The sequence below is a fragment of the Salvelinus fontinalis genome, unplaced genomic scaffold (genome assembly GCF_029448725.1).
Source record: "Salvelinus fontinalis isolate EN_2023a unplaced genomic scaffold, ASM2944872v1 scaffold_0080, whole genome shotgun sequence".
Taxonomy (NCBI): domain Eukaryota; kingdom Metazoa; phylum Chordata; class Actinopteri; order Salmoniformes; family Salmonidae; genus Salvelinus; species Salvelinus fontinalis.
In genome coordinates, this window is record NW_026600289.1 from 470714 (window position 1) to 491134 (window position 20421).

General features: G+C 41.1%; 1 protein-coding gene across 1 annotated transcript in view; it reads left to right on the plus strand.

Annotated features, from left to right (window-relative positions):
- Positions 1-18532, plus strand: part of LOC129842956 (NLR family CARD domain-containing protein 3-like) — a 101176-nt gene extending 82644 nt beyond the window's left edge. The window contains exons 2-6 of the mRNA XM_055911676.1: positions 11885-12070; positions 15485-15601; positions 15941-16025; positions 16155-16383; positions 16758-18532. Of these exons, the coding sequence (XP_055767651.1) occupies positions 11901-12070; positions 15485-15601; positions 15941-16025; positions 16155-16383; positions 16758-18532 (2376 nt within the window). The 5' untranslated portion in view covers positions 11885-11900. The remainder of the gene's footprint in view (positions 1-11884; positions 12071-15484; positions 15602-15940; positions 16026-16154; positions 16384-16757) is intronic.
- The last annotated feature ends 1889 nt before the right edge of the window (positions 18533-20421 follow it).

The window sequence follows — 20421 nt, forward strand, 5'->3', positions numbered from 1 at the left end:
GGAGACCCAGACACAGACCTGGAGCTGTGGAGGTCATGATGTAGGAGACCCAGACACAGACCTAGAGCTGTGGAGGTCATGATGTAGGAGACCCAGACACAGACCTGGAGCTGTGGAGGTCATGATTTAGGAGACCCAGACACAGACCTAGAGCTGTGGAGGTCATATTTTGTCAGCCGGTTATTGTCATGTTGGTCTCAAGGTAAATGACTGTTAATTAACATAAACACGTTTATCAATTCCAGGCCTCCACTGTCTACAAGCCTCATACAAACCACTGTCTACAAGCCTCATACAAACCACTGTCTAAAAGCCTCATACAAACCACTGTCTAAAAGCATCATACAAACCACTGTCTACAAGCCTCATACAAACCACTGTCTACAAGCCTCATACAAACCACTGTCTACAAGCCTCATACAAACCACTGTCTACAAGCCTCATACAAACCACTGTCTACAAGCCTCATACAAACCACTGTCTATAAGCCTCATACAAACCACTGTCTACAAGCCTCATACAAACCACTGTCTACAAGCCTCATACAAACCACTGTCTACAAGCCTCATACAAACCACTGTCTACAAACCTCATACAAACCACTGATGAGCACATTTGGTACATCTACATTTAAAAAGACTAAAGTTAATATTCACCATCACAAGAAATCCATTATTTATTTTAGGCAGGTCTAAAGAAACATGATATGAAGAAAATGTATTTCAGGTGAACAGAATATGAGTCGACTACTGTATGTTATCTGGCTGTGCACCATGCTGTAGGCTGTAGGCTTGTTCATTTAGCAGACCAGATACTGTATGTTATCTGGCTATGCTCCATTCCGTGGAATGTAGGCTTGTTCAATTAGCAGACAATATATACTTATAAGTCCTGTGCCATTCTTTTATATTATACGCTTTTATAGTACGAAAAATATATTTGAATTTAGCTGAATAAAATAGAAAGCATATATTTCTCATTCCGGAGCAGATGAAGTGTCTATGTTGAAACAGTTATTTGGCAACTTTAGTTGTGAATGATACAAACTTTAGTAAAGCCAATTCTGTGTAGATCCAGGACATCTACTGAGGCATTTCAACAGTGGCACAGCAACATGTAGTCAGGGAGACATGCACTTAAACACATCCCCTACATTCATCTAGAAATATAACAGACTTTAATCTAACAATTAAATCCAGTCTATTCTCAAAATATTGCCACTTTATTCTCGAAATATTGCCACAGAGACAGCAACAGAAGGATAGGATATGATGGAGAGAGACACCAGACAAGACACAGAGACAGCAACAGAAGAATAGGATATGATGGAGAGAGACACCAGACAAGACACAGAGACAGCAACAGAAGAATAGGATATGATGGAGAGAGACACCAGAGAAGACACAGAGACAGCAACAGAAGAATAGGACATGATGGAGAGAGACACCAGACAAGACACAGAGACAGCAACAGAATAATAGGACATGATGGAGAGAGACACCAGACAAGACAGAGAGACAGCAACAGAAGAATAGGATATGATGGAGAGAGACACCAGACAAGACACAGAGACAGCAACAGAAGAATAGGATATGATGGAGACAGGCACCAGACAAGACACAGAGACAGCAACAGAAGAATAGGACATGATGGAGAGAGACACCAGACAAGACAAAGAGACCACAACAGAAGAATATGATATGATGGAGAGAGACACCAGACACGAAACAGAGACATCAACAGTAGAATAGGACATGATGGAGAGAGACACCAGACAAGACACAGAGACAGCAACAGAAGAATAGGATATGATGGAGAGAGACACCAGACAAGACACAGAGACAGCAACAGAAGAATAGGACATGATGGAGAGAGACACCAGACAAGACACAGAGACAGCAACAGAAGAATAGGACATGATGGAGAGAGACACCAGACAAGACATAGAGACAGCAACAGAAGAATAGGACATGATGGAGAGAGACACCAGACAAGACAAAGAGACAGCAACAGAAGAATAGGATATGATGGAGAGAGACACCAGACAAGACACAGAGACAGCAACAGAAGAATAGGATATGATGGAGAGAGACATCAGACAAGACACAGAGACAGCAACAGAAGAATATGACATGATGGAGAGAGACACCAGACAAGACACAGAGACAGCAACAGAAGAATAGGACATGATGGAGAGAGACACCAGACAAGACATAGAGACAGCAACAGAAGAATAGGACATGATGGAGAGAGACACCAGACAAGACAAAGAGACAGCAACAGAAGAATAGGATATGATGGAGAGAGACACCAGACAAGACAAAGAGACAGCAACAGAAGAATAGGACATGATGGAGAGAGACACCAGACAAGACAAAGAGACAGCAACAGAAGAATAGGACATGATGGAGAGAGACACCAGACAAGACACAGAGAAAGTGATGGAGAGAGGCAGAGGAGGGCAGAGTAGGGAAGTGTACAGTAGACTGCTAAATAGGATTCTAAAAACTGCACTGCGTGTGTGTGTGTGTGTGTGTGTGTGTGTGTGTGTGTGTGTGTGTGTGTGTGTGTGTGTGTGTGTGTGTGTGTGTGTGTGTGTGTGTGTGTGTGTGTGTGTGTGTGTGTGTGTGTGTGTGTGTGTGTGTGTGTGTGTGTGTGGGGAGAGAGGAGCTCCTACCACTGGGGAGAGAGAGGAGCTGCTACCCCTGGGGAGAGAGAGGAGCTGCTACCACTTGGGAGAGAGAGGAGCTGCTACCCCTGGGGAGAGAGAGGAGCTGCTACCCCTGGGGAGAGAGAGGAGCTGCTACCCCTGGGGAGAGAGAGGAGCTGCTACCCCTGGGGAGAGAGAGGAGCTGCTACCCCTGGGGAGAGAGAGGAGCTGCTACCCCTGGGGAGAGAGAGGAGATGCTACCCCTGGGGAGAGAGGAGCTGCTACCCCTGGGGAGAGAGGACCTGCTACCCCTGGGGAGAGAGGATCTGCTACCCCTGGGGAGAGAGGACCTGCTACCCCTGGGGAGAGAGAGGAGCTGCTACCCCTGGGGAGAGAGGAGCTGCTACCCCTGGGGAGAGAGAGGAGCTGCTACCCCTGGGGAGAGAGAGGAGCTGCTACCCCTGGGGAGAGAGAGGAGCTGCTACCCCTGGGGAGAGAGGAGCTGCTACCCCTGGGAGAGAGAGGAGGTGCTACCCCTGGGGAGAGAGGAGCTGCTACCAGGAGAGACTGTGACCCTGCTACCCCTGGGGAGAGAGGACCTGCTACCCCTGGGGAGAGAGAGGACCTGCTACCCCTGGGGAGAGAGAGGACCTGCTACCTCTGGGGAGAGAGAGGAGCTGCTACCCCTGGGGAGAGAGGAGCTGCTACCCCTGGGGAGAGAGGAGCTGCTACCCCTGGGGAGAGAGGAGCTGCTACCCCTGGGGGGAGAGGAGCTGCTACCCCTGGGGAGAGAGGAGCTGCTACCCCTGGAGAGAGAGGAGCTGCTACCCCTGGGGAGAGAGAGGAGCTGCTACCCCTGGGGAGCGAGGAGCTGCTACCCCTGGGGAGGGAGAGGAGCTGCTACCCCTGGGAGAGAGAGGAGCTGCTACCCCTGGGGAGGGAGGAGCTGCTACCCCTGGGAGAGAGAGGAGCTGCTACCAGGAGAGACTGTGACCCTGCTCAGGAAGAGCTTAACATTTGTTGATTGTTGTGGAACGTTTGTCAGGAGTTTCAGTGATGAAGACTGCTGAACTTGCTGATGTTTCACAATATGCCATGGCCATCTCCAGGTCACCAGGTCTCAACCGAGTTGAACACAATCATCAACAAAACACCAAATGATGGAATTTCTTGTGGAAGAATGGTGTCACATCCCTCCAATAGATTCCCAGACAGTTGTAGAATGTATTCCAAGGCACATTGTAAGAGCTGTAAAGAGAGAGGGAGGGGAGAGAGAACAGGCAGAACCTGATATGTAAATGAGCAGAGCACAAGGAAGTAACTTTCAACGACCGAATGATCATTCAGACTCTGTTCTACTGAGAGATAAAAGGTAAGACGACGATTGTTATGTGTATTCATATAGTTGATGATATTGTTATGTGTATTCATATAGTTGATGATATTGTTATGTGTATTCATATAGTTGATGATATTGTTATGTGTATTCATATAGTTGATGATATTGTTATGTGTATTCATATAGTTGATGATATTGTTATGTGTATTCATATAGTTGATGATATTGTTATGTGTATTAATATAGTTGATGATATTGTTATGTGTATTCATATAGTTGATGATATTGTTATGTGTATTCATATAGTTGATGATATTGTTATGTGTGTTAATATAGTCTATGATATTGTTATGTGTATTCATATAGTTGATGATATTGTTATGTGTATTCATATAGTTGATGATATTGTTATGTGTATTCATATAGTTGATGATATTGTTATGTGTATTCATATAGTTGATGATTTTGTTATGTATATTCATATAGTTGATGATATTGTTATGTGTATTCATATAGTTGATGATATTGTTATGTGTATTCATATAGTTGATGATATTGTTATGTGTATTCATATAGTTGATGATATTGTTATGTGTATTCATATAGTTGATGATATTGTTATGTGTATTCATATAGTTGATGATATTGGTATGTGTATTCATATAGTTGATGATATTGTTATGTGTATTCATATAGTTGATGATATTGTTATGTGTATTCATATAGTTGATGATATTGTTGGTGGACAGTGTTATAATAGTCCTACTCTCCTTAAAATGTTTTCAATATAAATTAGATGCGTGGGGTGAATTCGTTCTGTGCCCATCGGTGTGCCCCAGGGTGATCGCTCCTACACTATCTAGAATCTAAAAGGGTTATTTGGCTGTCCCCATAGGAGAACCCTTTGTAGAACCAATTTTGGTACTAGGTACCACAGAGGGTTCTACCTGGAAGCCAGTAGGGTTCTACCTGGAACCCAAAAGCGTTCTCCTATGGGGACAGCCGGAGGACCCGTTTGGAACCCTTTATTCTAAGAGTGTACTGGATCATAGGCCTATGGACTTGTCTTCTCAAAACAGGTTTAAAACACAACAAGCAACAAACAAACATTTTCTCTTTCTAATCTACTGTTAATGCTTTTCACTGAGGAAGGTTTGTTGTGTGAAAGAGACAAATAAATATTGTGGAAAGACTAACAGCAAATGACACTTCCTCAAAACAGGTTGTGTGTGTTCATTAGTGCCCATCGTAGCAAAACGTTTGGCAACAGAAACCGTTTAGTCCACATTGTACAGTGTTTGGAGTAAACTGTTTCTGTAACATTTTAAAACTGTTGGCTGTGGAGTAAACTAATGAATACAACCCAGGTTGTAGCCTACGACTCGGCTGTTGATACCTGCCTGATGCTGAAACCTGAACGTAGCCTGAGGGGTGTACTAGCTAGATATACTGGTTTTCTAAAGCTAGACAGATTCAGTTAGCTTCATGTTCCAGCTCAGGCCTCATCCATCAGAATATACAGAGTGTTAGCCAGGTTCAGTTAGCTTCACATTCCAGCTCAGGCCTCATCCATCAGAATATACAGAGTGTTAGCCAGGTTCAGTTAGCTTCACATTCCAGCTCAGGCCTCATCCATCAGAATATACAGAGTGTTAGCCAGGTTCAGTTAGCTTCACATTCCAGCTCAGGCCTCATCCATCAGAATATACAGAGTGTTAGCCAGGTTCAGTTAGCTTCACATTCCAGCTCAGGCCTCATCCATCAGAATATACAGAGTGTTAGCCAGGTTCAGTTAGCTTCACATTCCAGCTCAAGCCTCATCCATCAGAATATACAGAGTGTTAGCCAGGTTCAGTTAGCTTCACATTCCAGCTCAGGATCATCCATCAGAATATACAGAGTGTTAGCCAGGTTCAGTTAGCTTCACATTCCAGCTCAAGCCTCATCCATCAGAATATACAGAGTGTTAGCCAGGTTCAGTTAGCTTCACATTCCAGCTCAGGCCTCATCCATCAGAATATACAGAGTGTTAGCCAGGTTCAGTTAGCTTCACATTCCAGCTCAGGCCTCATCCATCAGAATATACAGAGTGTTAGCCAGGTTCAGTTAGCTTCACATTCCAGCTCAAGCCTCATCCATCAGAATATACAGAGTGTTAGCCAGGTTCAGTTAGCTTCACATTCCAGCTCAGGCCTCATCCATCAGAATATACAGAGTGTTAGCCAGGTTCAGTTAGCTTCACATTCCAGCTCAGGCCTCACCCATCAGAATATACAGAGTGTTAGCCAGGTTCAGTTAGCTTCACATTCCAGCTCAGGCCTCACCCATCAGAATATACAGAGTGTTAGCCAGGTTCAGTTAGCTTCACATTCCAGCTCAAGCCTCATCCATCAGAATATACAGAGTGTTAGCCAGGTTCAGTTAGCTTCACATTCCAGCTCAGGCCTCACCCATCAGAATATACAGAGTGTTAGCCAGGTTCAGTTAGCTTCACATTCCAGCTCAGGCCTCACCCATCAGAATATACAGAGCGCTAGCCATCAGGAAGGTGCTCTCTCAGCAGAACGGAAAATATCTCAATGACTTGACATGTTCTGTGTGTGAATTCAGGCTACAAGGTGAGAATCCTGCCAGGGATTATTGTAAAGTGTGTAGATAAATTAAATGTATGGTGTAATGTTAGTATAGTGAAGTAAAACACTCCTAACAGTAGATAAATTAAATGTATGGTGTAATGTTAGTATAGTGAAGTAAAACACTCCTAACAGTAGATAAATTAAATGTATGGTGTAATGTTAGTATAGTGAAGTAAAACACTCCTAACAGTAGATAAATTAAATGTATGGTGTAATGTTAGTATAGTGAATGGAAGTAAAACACTCCTAACAGTAGATAAATTAAATGTATGGTGTAATGTTAGTATAGTGAAGTAAAACACTCCTAACAGTAGATAAATTAAATGTATGGTGTAATGTTAGTATAGTGAAGTGAAACACTCCTATCAGTAGATAAATTAAATGTATGGTGTAATGTTAGTATAGTGAAGTAAAACACTCCTAACAGTAGATAAATTAAATGTATGGTGTAATGTTAGTATAGTGAAGTAAAACACTCCTAACAGTAGATAAATTAAATGTATGGTGTAATGTTAGTATAGTGAAGTGAAACACTCCTAACAGTAGATAAATTAAATGTATGGTGTAATGTTAGTATAGTGAAGTAAAACACTCCTAACAGTAGATAAATTAAATGTATGGTGTAATGTTAGTATAGTGAAGTAAAACACTCCTAACAGTAGATAAATTAAATGTATGGTGTAATGTTAGTATAGTGAAGTAAAACACTCCTAACAGTAGATAAATTAAATGTATGGTGTAATGTTAGTATAGTGAAGTAAAACACTCCTAACAGTAGATAAATTAAATGTATGGTGTAATGTTAGTATAGTGAAGTAAAACACTCCTAACAGTAGATAAATTAAATGTATGGTGTAATGTTAGTATAGTGAAGTAAAACACTCCTAACAGTAGATAAATTAAATGTATGGTGTAATGTTAGTATAGTGAAGTAAAACACTCCTAACAGTAGATAAATTAAATGTATGGTGTAATGTTAGTATAGTGAAGTAAAACACTCCTAACAGTAGATAAATTAAATGTATGGTGTAATGTTAGTATAGTGAAGTAAAACACTCCTAACAGTAGATAAATTAAATGTATGGTGTAATGTTAGTATAGTGAAGTGAAACACTCCTAACAGTAGATAAATTAAATGTATGGTGTAATGTTAGTATAGTGAAGTAAAACACACCTAACAGTCTACTTCTACTGAGACAGGTTGATGTCAGTTTAATCAAACAACATGGAGCTGACTGGACATGGTCAAGTCAAATTCAATATATCAATATTCATATATTCATTATATTATCTACATTTAACATTTCATATGATAATGTAATTGTATCATAGTTCCACTATAGTGTAGTGATCCTCTACATTTCATATGATAATGTAATTGTATCATAGTTCCTCTATAGTGTAGTGATCCTCTACATTTCATATGATAATGTAATTATATCATAGTTCCACTATAGCGTAGTGATCCTCTACATTTCATATGATAATGTAATTGTATCATAGTTCCTCTATAGTCTAGTGATCCTCTACATTTCATATGATAATGTAATTGTATCATAGTTCCACTATAGTGTAGTGATCCTCTACATTTCATATGATAATGTAATTGTATCATAGGTCCTCTATAGTGTAGTGATCCTCTACATTGCATATGATAATGTAATTGTATCATAGTTACACTATAGTGTAGTGATCCTCTACATTTCATATGATAATGTAATTGTATAATAGTTCTTCTATAGTGTAGTGATCATCTACATTTCATATGATAATGTAATTGTATCATAGTTCCACTATCGTGTAGTGAGCCTCTACATTTCATATGATAATGTAATTGTATCATAGTTCCTCTATAGTGTAGTGATTCTCTACATTTCATATGATAATGTAATTGTACCATAGTTCCTCTATAGTGTAGTGATCATCTACATTTCATATGATAATGTAATTGTACCATAGTTCCTCTATAGTGTAGTGATCCTCTATATTGCATATGATAATGTAATTGTACCATAGGTCCTCTATAGTGTAGTGATCCTCGCTATATGAGCCACGTCACAATTCCAACCAAGTAACCCAATTGATGCCAATGGCGCGATGCGTAGGTTGTTTGCCTTTAACACATGCAACCTGGGTTCGCTTCCCTGCCCAACTGTTTGCTACATTGGTGTCTGAGACATGCTCTTGTGTGAGCCAGGTAACAATTCCCACCATGTGGGTTAACCCTATTGGTGCAATACGTAGGGTGTTTACTTCCCTGGCCGCTGTTTTCAACTACATTCATAGCATAGGCTGCCCGACATCCGTTGAACAAAGAGACACAATAATATGAGTGAAAGGATGTTAGGATAATATCAGTAAGTGTTGATTTAGAGTTCTGGGTTCTTTTATCAACAGGTTGACATGTAGTAAATGACATCACAATGACATCTCCTCAGAGTTCTGGGTTCTTTTATCAACAGGTTGAAATGTAGTAAATGACATCACAATGACATCTCCTCAGAGTTCTGGGTTCTTTTATCAACAGGTTGAAATGTAGTAAATGACATCACAATGACATCTCCTCAGAGTTCTGGGTTCTTTTATCAACAGGTTGAAATGTAGTAAATGACATCACAATGACATCTCCTCAGAGTTCTGGGTTCAACCTCTTTTCAACCTCTTTTATTAACAGGTTGAAATGTAGTAAATGACATCACAATGACATCTCCTCAGAGTTCTGGGTTCAACCTCTTTTATCAACAGGTTGAAATGTAGTAAATGACATCACAATGACATCTCCTCAGAGTTCTGGGTTCTTTTATCAACAGGTTGACATGTAGTAAATGACATCACAATGACATCTCCTCAGAGTTCTGGGTTCTTTTATCAACAGGTTGACATGTAGTAAATTACATCACAATGACATCTCCTCAGAGTTCTGGGTTCTTTTATCAACAGGTTGACATGTAGTAAATGACATCACAATGACATCTCCTCAGAGTTCTGGGTTCAGCCTCTTTTATCAACAGGTTGAAATGTAGTAAATGACATCACAATGACATCTCCTCAGAGTTCTGGGTTCTTTTATCAACAGGTTGAAATGTAGTAAATGACATCACAATGACATCTCCTCAGAGTTCAGATCATCTGTTCACATTATTTAACATGGTGACATGGTGCTGCTAGTGATAGAAAACATTAAGAGACAGAATACAGGCGGTGGAGTTTGCACAAAGTTTACGTACAACAATATATTGAACTAGGTAGAGTGAGCATAGAGCTAAAAGCTTTTAGCACGGGGAAGAAAATGTTCAGATGGGGGTCTATAACATCCAATCACTTAGGTTTACAGCAGCTGACAGTTGTAACTTCATCGATACTAACTCAAACTGCCTTTTTCAGATAAAGACATCATCTCTATACAGATGTAGGATCTGAAATTGATCACTCTGTTGCAGGAAAACTAAAATTTGTAGTGTATTTGATGTTTTAAAAGGCTTCTGAAGTTTGTCATTTCCACTTTCCACTTTAAAATGTTAATTATAATCCACATAATTTTTATGCTGTAGTAAACTGTCTCAAATTAATATCCTACATCTGTAGCAAATACCTGTCTTTCATGTATTCTCCTTTGACCGTTTGCCATCTTGTATTTCCTGTTGTTTAGGCTGGTTGAATGAGTTGTCTATGAAAGATACTTCATCTGCCAGAAAACAGGCGGCTGCACCAGTGACTGTAAGTTATGTGATTTCCTCATATGAAATTATAAGTATGTTTGTAGCCTACGCAGATGCAAAATGGCTGATGAAACTGACATATAAAATATCTCTTACTTGTTGCAAATAACCTTTCTGAATGGATCAAAGATTTCCCCCTCAGATCAATCATGTCCGTTTTAGCCCTTCTGTCTACATTCTCAGATACATTTAGAAAACAACAGATTGAAAGACAATAATATCCTACCTTTAATTCACACAAATATTTGTGAGACATGGCCTTGTGTTGCTGTACTGTCTATAACTACCTTAACAAACAGTGACTTATTATTATTATTATTATTATTGTTGCTGTACTGTCTATAACTACCTTAACAAACAGTGACTTATTATTATTATTATTGTTGCTGTACTGTCTATAACTACCTTAACAAACAGTGACTTATTATTATTATTATTATTGTTGTTGTACTGTCTATAACTACCTTAACAGTGACTTATTATTATTATTATTATTATTATTATTATTGTTGCTGTACTGTCTATAACTACCTTAACAAACAGTGACTTATTATTATTATTATTGTTGTTGTACTGTCTATAACTACCTTAACAAACAGTGACTTATTATTATTATTATTATTGTTGCTGTACTGTCTATAACTACCTTAACAAACAGTGACTTATTATTATTATTGACAGTTACCATGGAGATGAAATGTCACAACTACATGTTCATGTGATGCATTAAATCACCTGACTGTTTCTATGTCTGTTAGTAAATGTTTTATTTCTCAAAGAGATAATGAATACATGAGAACAATTGAAATTCAATAATTAGTTGTCACTGTGTTAACCACAACCAACATGCTGGATCTCTGTTTAGTTGTCACTGTGTTAACCACAACCAACATGCTGGATCTCTGTTTAGTTGTCACTGTGTTAACCAGAACCAACATGTTGGATCTCTGTTTAGTTGTCACTGTGTTAACCACAACCAACATGTTGGATCTCTGTTTAATTGTCACTGTGTTAACCACAACCAACATGTTGGATCTCTGTTTAGTTGTCACTGTGTTAACCACAACCAACATGCTGGATCTCTGTTTAGTTGTCACTGTGTTAACCACAACCAACATGTTGGATCTCTGTTTAGTTGTCACTGTGTTAACCACAACCAACATGCTGGATCTCTGTTTAGTTGTCACTGTGTTAACCACAACCAACATGTTGGATCTCTGTTTAGTTGTCACTGTGTTAACCACAACCAACATGTTGGATCTCTGTTTAGTTGTCACTGTGTTAATCACAACCTACATGTTGGATCTCTGTTTAGTTGTCACTGTGTTAACCACAACCAACATGTTGGATCTCTGTTTAGTTGTCACTGTGTTAACCACAACCAACATGCTGGATCTCTGTTTAGTTGTCACTGTGTTAACCACAACCAACATGTTGGATCTCTGTTTAGTTGTCACTGTGTTAACCACAACCAACATGTTGGATCTCTGTTTAGTTGTCACTGTGTTAACCACAACCAACATGCTGGATCTCTGTTTAGGGGTCAGTGCTCTAAAATGAGTCTCTCTGGGAAGAGAGAGGAGGGACCTGCCTCTAAAATGAGTCTCTCTGGGAAGAGAGAGGAGGGAGGCCCTGCCTCTAAAATGAGTCTCTCTGGGAAGAGAGAGGAGGGAGGCCCTGCCTCTAAAATGAGTCTCTCTGGGGAACATGACACCAAAGCTAAGAGGTAAGATGACAATTTTATGAATAATTAATTAAGTTTATTTCCAAAATAAATAGCTATTTTAAGATGAATGCACTTACTGTAATTCACTCTGGATAAGAGCATCTGCTAAATCAGGGGTTCTCAATCCGGGGTCTGTGGAGGTACTGCAGGGGTTCTCAATCCGGGGTCTGTGGAGGTACTGCAGGGGTTCTCAATCCGGGGTCTGTGGAGGTACTGCAGGGGTTCTCAATCCGGGGTCTGTGGAGGTACTGCAGGGGTTCTCAATCCGGGGTCTGTGGAGGTACTGCAGGGGTTCTCAATCCGGGGTCTGTGGAGGTACTGCAGGGGTTCTCAATCCGGGGTCTGTGGAGGTACTGCAGGGGTTCTCAATCCGGGGTCTGTGGAGGTACTGCAGGGGTTCTCAATCCGGGGTCTGTGGAGGTACTGCAGGGGTTCTCAATCCGGGGTCTGTGGAGGTACTGCAGGGGTTCCACGGCACCCTGACTGTACTCGTTGCAATGTAAGACATTTGATAGAATTTTCACGACACAACCACTTTGCCTACTCTTAATTATTGACTAATTTAATTGAATGCATATTTTTTTAATCAATTGTGATCATTGTTACAAGCAGAATTTTGACAATATAACCGTTATATCAACACACTCTTCACATCCGTTTAACAACTCTAAATAGCTTTGACATAGTAGCATCAAGTCCCTCGCCAATAATGTTGCCTACAACGTTGCATACAATGTTCATATTCATCGAACACATATTACGCCCTAGATGCCTTCAATTGCCCAATTTATAGTCATGCACAATTTAGGATTATTTTTTAACAATGTGATGTTGCGCTCCAATGGGATATCTTGAAATAACATGAGGTAGATAATTAAATAATCAAAAGAAAAACGTGTTTATTATACACTCTTAGAAAAGAAGGTTCCTTATAGAACCAAAAAGGCTTCTATCACTTCCTTAATATATGGAACCACTAAAAGTGATATATATTTTTGGGTTCAGTGAAGAAGAACCTCTAGAGTTCTGATCAACAAAAGGTTAATGTTTTGAGGATGTGAACCCAGCAGCCCTCCAGTGGTCAGATCAATTCCTCCCGTTTTTTCCAGCGCCCGGCCCAGGATTTGAACCTGCCACCTTTCGGCCACAGGTCCAACTCCTTATCTGCTGGATGAAAACCTGAGTTAATCTTCAGAAATAAGCATGAGTTAATCTGCCAAAATGAAGACAAAATGCTATGCAAACATACATGGTATCGCTTGTTATACATAATTAATATACATAAATCATTGCCAAAAGCACAAGACATACTGTTGCATGTAGGTCTATATTATTTATAGATTGATCATATAGAAATATAAAACATTATTTTTAACTACTACAAAGCAATTACATGCGGCTCAGGAACCACTGACTCACTGCATTATTCTATAGTATTATCAAGACACCTGCTGTTAACTCTTAACTACTTAGGACAGCTCACGAGGTGTCCTGAATATCTGCCGACTAGGTGGGACTAGAGACTTCATGCATAGCTTTAATTTATACCCATAAGTGTAAAATGTCTTTATTCTCAGCACTTATACGACCAATTTTCTACTCTGAGACACATTGGCGATATGGGTCCAGATCTCAAAACATTGTTATAAAAAACGTATGATGTTTGTTTAAAATAATAATAAACATGAATATTACTAATGTAACCCGCTGTAAAGACTGGGTTTAGTTGATTGTGTTGCACTGCTCATGTCCGCGTTCTGGAACTGTCCGCGTCCCCGTACAGAACTGTCCGTGTCCCCGTTCGGTGTGGCGCCAAGCATATTGTCCGGTTACGCGCAGAGTTGTCTGAGGTGATCTTGGAGAATAACGAGTTCACTACAGTGTTGAGACACCGAAGTTTATTGTTCAATTTGCTGTTTTCTTTACGGTCAGGGACAGTATGAGTGTAGACAGATCCTTTTCACTCTCTATCCTTGTTTCATTTTGTTCACCGGATTCGTCATTTTCATCGAGACGAGGTACAGAACGACCAGCTAGCTAGCCAAGCTAGTCGGTACAGCTCGGTAAGCTAGCTAGCTACTATACCAGCAGCATCCTAGTTAACTTAGCTAACAATACATCATTCTCTCGTTGACGGATGCTGGCTACCTCTGTCCGGTTCTCCTCTCTTTACTAGATGGACGGTAACTTTAGTGTTTAACCCCTCTGTGTCCAAGGACCAATCTTTTGAATATTATTTTCAGGGCGCCTCAATAGCAGGTATTGAACACCGGGTAAATAATCACTAGTCAGAACCTCAACCTCAGTAAACATTCATTATAAAAAACATCTTAATATCTGATATTGTGAGTAAACAACCTCGGAATATAAAAGACAAGAGTGCGTCTTCCAGCCCAACAATAAATTACATAATTCAACCCTCCCGGTTAGTAAATTTACCTCAACATGCCCCCGGAGAAGGCAGAGTAACGACACCAGCCTTTTAGCGGGGCTGACGGGCTGACTACAACGCTCGCGTCGCTAAATGAATTTCGTTATTAAAAATGACACACTGCTCGCGCACGCCAACGAGCGTCTAGAAGTCAGTTCTATTTGTGACGCAGTTCGCGCTGCATCTCCTCATTGGTTGATAGAAGCAGGTACCCACGTGCCATCTCCTCATTGGTTTAAAGAAGCAGGTACCCACGTTCCATCTCCTCATTGGTTTATAGAAGCAGGTACCCACGTGCCATCTCCTCATTGGTTTATAGAAGCAGGTACCCACGTGCCATCTCCTCATTGGTTTATAGAAGCAGGTACCCACGTGCCATCTCCTCATTGGTTTATAGAAGCAGGTACCCACGTGCCATCTCCTCATTGGTTTATAGAAGCAGGTACCCACGTTCCATCTCCTCATTGGTTTATAGAAGCAGGTACCCACGTGCCATCTCCTCATTGGTTTATAGAAGCAGGTACCCACGTGCCATCTCCTCATTGGTTTATAGAAGCAGGTACCCACGTGCCATCTCCTCATTGGTTTATAGAAGCAGGTACCCACGTGCCATCTCCTCATTGGTTTATAGAAGCAGGTACCCACGTGCCATCTCCTCATTGGCTTATAGAAGCAGGTACCCACGTGCCATCTCCTCATTGGTTTATAGAAGCAGGTACCCACGTGCCATCTCCTCATTGGTTTATAGAAGCAGGTACCCACGTGCCATCTCCTCATTGGTTTATAGAAGCAGGTACCCACGTGCCACCTCCTCATTTAGCAAATAACTTAACATAAACATAACTTATTTAAACAATAAAAGCTAATTTACGAACATTCCTGAAAATGGATATATAGCTTTTTGGAATGAAACACTTCTTATATTTCCCCATCTGAGCTCAGAGTAGATGAGAGATGTAATGTTTGTCTCTGTTGTGTTGAAGTCCAATCAAGCAGGAGAGACCAGCCTCCCCTGTACCCAGCTGTGTGTCCATGAAGAGTGACCTGTCTATGGATGAACCTCTAAAGTTTAGAGAGGGAGACTTTTCTACTGAACAAAGGTAAGAAGAACTCATGGGTCATGGTCAGTGAGTTACACAACACTGTCTAGTCATTTCTCCTCTCCCAATTTTCCCTTTTCTTTTTGTTGTTTTCATAATCCATAGGCTAATCATTTTGTCCATTTTCATAGTCCTAAAACAATATTAAACAAACACAACAATTCCCTCCCTGTGTGTGTGTGTGTGTGTGTGTGTGTGTGTGTGTGTGTGTGTGTGTGTGTGTGTGTGTGTGTGTGTGTGTGTGTGTGTGTGTGTGTGTGTGTGTGTGTGTGTGTGTGTGTGTGTGTGTGTGTGTATACTCCCTGGAAGAGGAGATGTAATCTCATGTTTTGTCCACAGAAACCAACAGGAGAGATCAGAGTCAGAGATTCTCAGTGGTCAGTCTTCCCAGAGTCATCAAACAGACCTGGCCTCCATATTCAGAGTATGTGGTCCTGTTATGTACATTTGTTTTTGTTTACCTCAAATAAAGTTGATCTGTCAATCATTAATTAATGTGTTAATGAGAAAGCATTTAGTCTCTTGCTTAACTTATTTACTTTATTTATTTCAGTTGCTTGAAGAGAATATTATTACATTTGTGAAGAACGAGCTGAAGATGTTCAAGAGGATTCTTAGTCCAGAACTCCCAGAAGGCTTTGAGAGTCAGAAGCAGGATAAGGAAGTGGTGGATGCTGAAGATGAGAAGCAGGAGAGCAGTGCCAGAGAGGGGGCTCTGAAGATCACACTGCACGTCCTGAGGAAAATGAACCAGAAGGAGCTTGCTGACACACTGGAGAAATGTAAGATCTGTCTGCCTCATGTTGAATGCTGTTTTATAACATTTAAAAGCTGTAGCTAAAGTACAGCTAAAGTAGCTGTGTAACTCAATGATATTGTAGCAGCTTTAACACAACACCTAGTGACCTCATCAAGTAGCAACAGGGATGTGTTGTGGTGATTCATTTAGAGAGAGAGACAACATTAATAATACCATCAATAATACCAATAATAATATAATCAGTCACACCAGTCTCTAATGCATTATGAAAACATTTACACATTTATACAGTCAGTTAAGAGAATAAATTATTATAATGTAAAACTTTATAACAGTCCTACAATACTGTAGGCATTAAAACAGACGTAATATTAATATCCTCTGTGTTATTTCTAGATTCAGATGAGCTTGCTGTGATTTGCCAACGTGAACTTAAATCTAATCTAAAGAAGAAGTTTCAATGTGTATTTGAGGGGATCGCTGAACAAGGAAACCCAACACTTCTCAATAAGATCTACACAGAGCTCTACATCACAGAGGGTGGAACAGGAGAGGTCAATAATGAACATGAGCTGAGACAGATTGAGACAACAACCAGGAAACAAGCAAGACCAGAGACTGCAATCAAATGTAACGACATCTTCACACCTTTAACTGGACAAGACAAACCTATCAGAACTGTACTGACAAAGGGAGTCGCTGGCATTGGAAAAACAGTCTCTGTGCAGAAGTTCATTCTGGACTGGGTTGAAGGAAAAGCAAATCAGGATGTCCAATTTGTATTTTCATTCCCTTTCCGGGAGCTGAATTTGATGAAAAAGGACAAACACACTTTCATTGAACTTCTCAATCACTTTTCAATGGAAACCAAACAATCAAGAATCTCCAACTACGAAAAGTACAAAGTTCTGTTCATCTTTGATGGTCTGGATGAGTGCCGACTGCCCCTAGACTTCCAGAAGAACAAGATCTGTTGGGACGTCACAGAGTCAATCTCAGTGGATGTTCTGCTGACAAATCTCATCAAGGGAAATCTGCTTCCCTCTGCTCTACTCTGGATAACTACCCGACCTGCAGCAGCCAATAAGATCCCTTCAGGGTGTGTTGACCAGGTGACAGAGGTACGAGGGTTCAATGACCCACAGAAGGAGGAGTACTTCAGGAAGAGATTCAGTGATGAGGACCTGGCCAGCAGAATCATCTCACACATAAAGACATCAAGGAGCCTCCACATCATGTGCCACATTCCAGTCTTCTGTTGGATTTCTGCAACAGTCCTTGAACACATGCTGAAACATAAGAGAGAAGAGATGCCCAAGACTCTGACTGAGATGTACACACACCTTGTGGTGTTTCATACCAAACAGAAGAATGAAAAGTATATTGGGAAAGAAGAGACAGGTCCACACTTGAATAATGAGAGCATTCTGTCACTGGGAAAACTGGCTTTTCAACAGCTTGTGAATGGCAACCTGATTTTCTATGAAGAAGACCTGAAAGAGGCTGGCATTGATGTCAATGAAGCCTCAGTGTACTCAGGATTGTGCACACAGCTCTTTAAAGAGGAATGTGGGCTGTACCAGGACAAGGTGTTCTGCTTTGTTCATCTGAGCATTCAGGAGTTTCTGGCTGCTGTATATGTGTTCCTCTCATTCATCAACAACAATGAGAATCTAATGGACAAACTGCAAACAAACGACGAGCCTGAAGTTACTTTCTACAAGAGTGCTGTGGATAAAGCCTTACAAAGTGAGACGGGAAACCTGGACCTTTTCCTCCGCTTCCTTCTGGGCCTCTCACTGGAGTCCAATCAGAAGCACTTACGAGGTCTACTGACAAAGACAAGAAGCAGCTCACAGACCCATGAAGAAATAGTCAAGTACATCAAGGAGAAGATCGGGGAAAATCCCTCTCCAGAGAGGAGCATCAATCTGTTCCACTGTCTGAATGAACTGAAGGACCATTCTCTAGTGGAGGAGATCCAAAGCTACCTGAGCTCAGGAAGTCTCTCAAAACCCAACCTGTCACCTGCACAGTGGTCAGCTCTTGTCTTTGTGTTGCTGACTTCAGAAAAGGAGCTGGATGTGTTTGACCTGAAGAAATACTCCAGATCAGAGGAAGGTCTTCTGAGGCTGCTGCCAGTGGTCAAAGCCTCCAGAGCTGTTCTGTGAGTAAATACAATTACATATAAGAACTAATCATCAGGAAGAAATATTCAGTTTAGAGAAAAATATGCACAATAATATGTGTATAATATTATATTGAATAACATATTGAATCAGTGCATTGATTTCCACATTAGTATAACAATGTGACCATCCATCTAGGAGATGGAAGATGAATCTATATGTTGTTTGAGAGAATAAACAAAATGCATCTGCCATTGTCCTTCTACACTACTGGTGTTAAATGAACAGTGTGTTTGTGAAGTCATGATGATCTCTTTGTCAGGCTGTCAGGCTGTGGAGTCACAGAGGAAGGCTGTGCTTCTCTGGTCTCAGCTCTGAGGTCAAACCCCTCACACCTGCGAGAGCTGGATCTGAGTAACAATGACCTGAAGGATTCAGGAGTGAAGCTACTCTCTGCTGGACTGGGGAATCCCCACTGTAAACTGGAGACTCTGAGGTCAGTATTCCTGTAGTTGGTCAACAAGTGATAACTGTTCACCAGATCCACATGTGTTTACTAGGCACACATAGTCCACAGCATATCTTTTTGGACAGTTTCCCTACATTAGTGCCATCCATCATTCCTTCAATTCTGACCAGTTTCCCAGTCCCTGCCGATGAAAAACAAACCCACAGCATGATGCTGCCACCACCATGCTTCACTGTGGGGATGGTGTTCTCGGGGTGATGGAAGGTGTTGGGTTTGCGCCAGACATAGCGTTTTCCTTGATGGCCAAAAGGCTTAATTTTAGTCTCATCTGACCAGAGTACCTTCTTCTCTATGTTTGGGGAGTCTCCCACATGCATTTTGGTGAACACCAAACGTGTTTGCTTATTTTTTTCTTGAAGCAATGTCTTTTTTTCTGGCCACTCTTCCATAAAGCCGAGCTCTGTGGAGTGTACGGATTGAAGCGGTCCTATGGACAGATACTCCAATCTCTGCTGTGGAGCTTTGCAGCTCCTTCAGGGTTATCTTTGGTCTCTTTGTTGCCTCTCTGATTCATGCCCTCCTTGCCTGGTCCGTGAGTTTTGGTGGGCGGCCTTCTCTTAGCAGATTTGTTGTGGTTCCATATTCTTTCCATTTTTTAATAATGAATTTAATGGTGCTCCGTGTGATGTTCAAAGTTTCAGATATTTTTTTATAACCCAATCCTGATCTGTACTTCTCCACAACCCTGTCCCTGACCTGTTTGGAGAGCTCCTTGGTCTACATGGTGCCACTTCCTTGGTTTAGAGGAGCTGGCTGCTAAACAACTCCCAAAAGACTCATCTAGTGGCTAGAGGTTTAGAGGAGCTGGCTGCTAAACAACTCCCAAAAGACTCATCTAGTGGCTAGAGGTTTAGAGGAGCTTTCTGCTAAACAACTCCCAAAAGACTCATCTAGTGGCTAGTGGTTTAGAGGAGCTGGCTGCTAAACAACTCCCCAAAGACTCATCTAGTGGCTAGAGGAATCAAGGAGCTGGCTGCTAAACAACTCCCAAACGACTCATCTAGTGGCTAGAGGTTTAGAGGAGCTGGCTGCTAAACAACTCCCAAAAGACTAATCTAGTGGCTAGAGGTTTAGAGGAGCTGGCTGCTAAACAACTCCCAAAATACGCATCTAGTGGCTGGAGGTTTTGAAGAGCTGTCTGCTAAACAACTCCCAAAAGAATAATCTAGTGGCTAGAGGTTTAGAGGAGCTGGCTGCTAAACAACTCCCAAACGACTCATCTAGTGGCTGGAGGTTTAGAGGAGCTGGCTGCTAAACAACTCCCAAAAGACTCATCTAGTGACTAGAGGTTTAGAGGAGCTGGCTGCTAAACAACTCCCAAAAGACTCATCTAGTGGCTAGAGGTTTAGAGGAGCTGGCTGCTAAACAACTCCCAAAAGACTCATCTAGTGGCTAGAGGTTT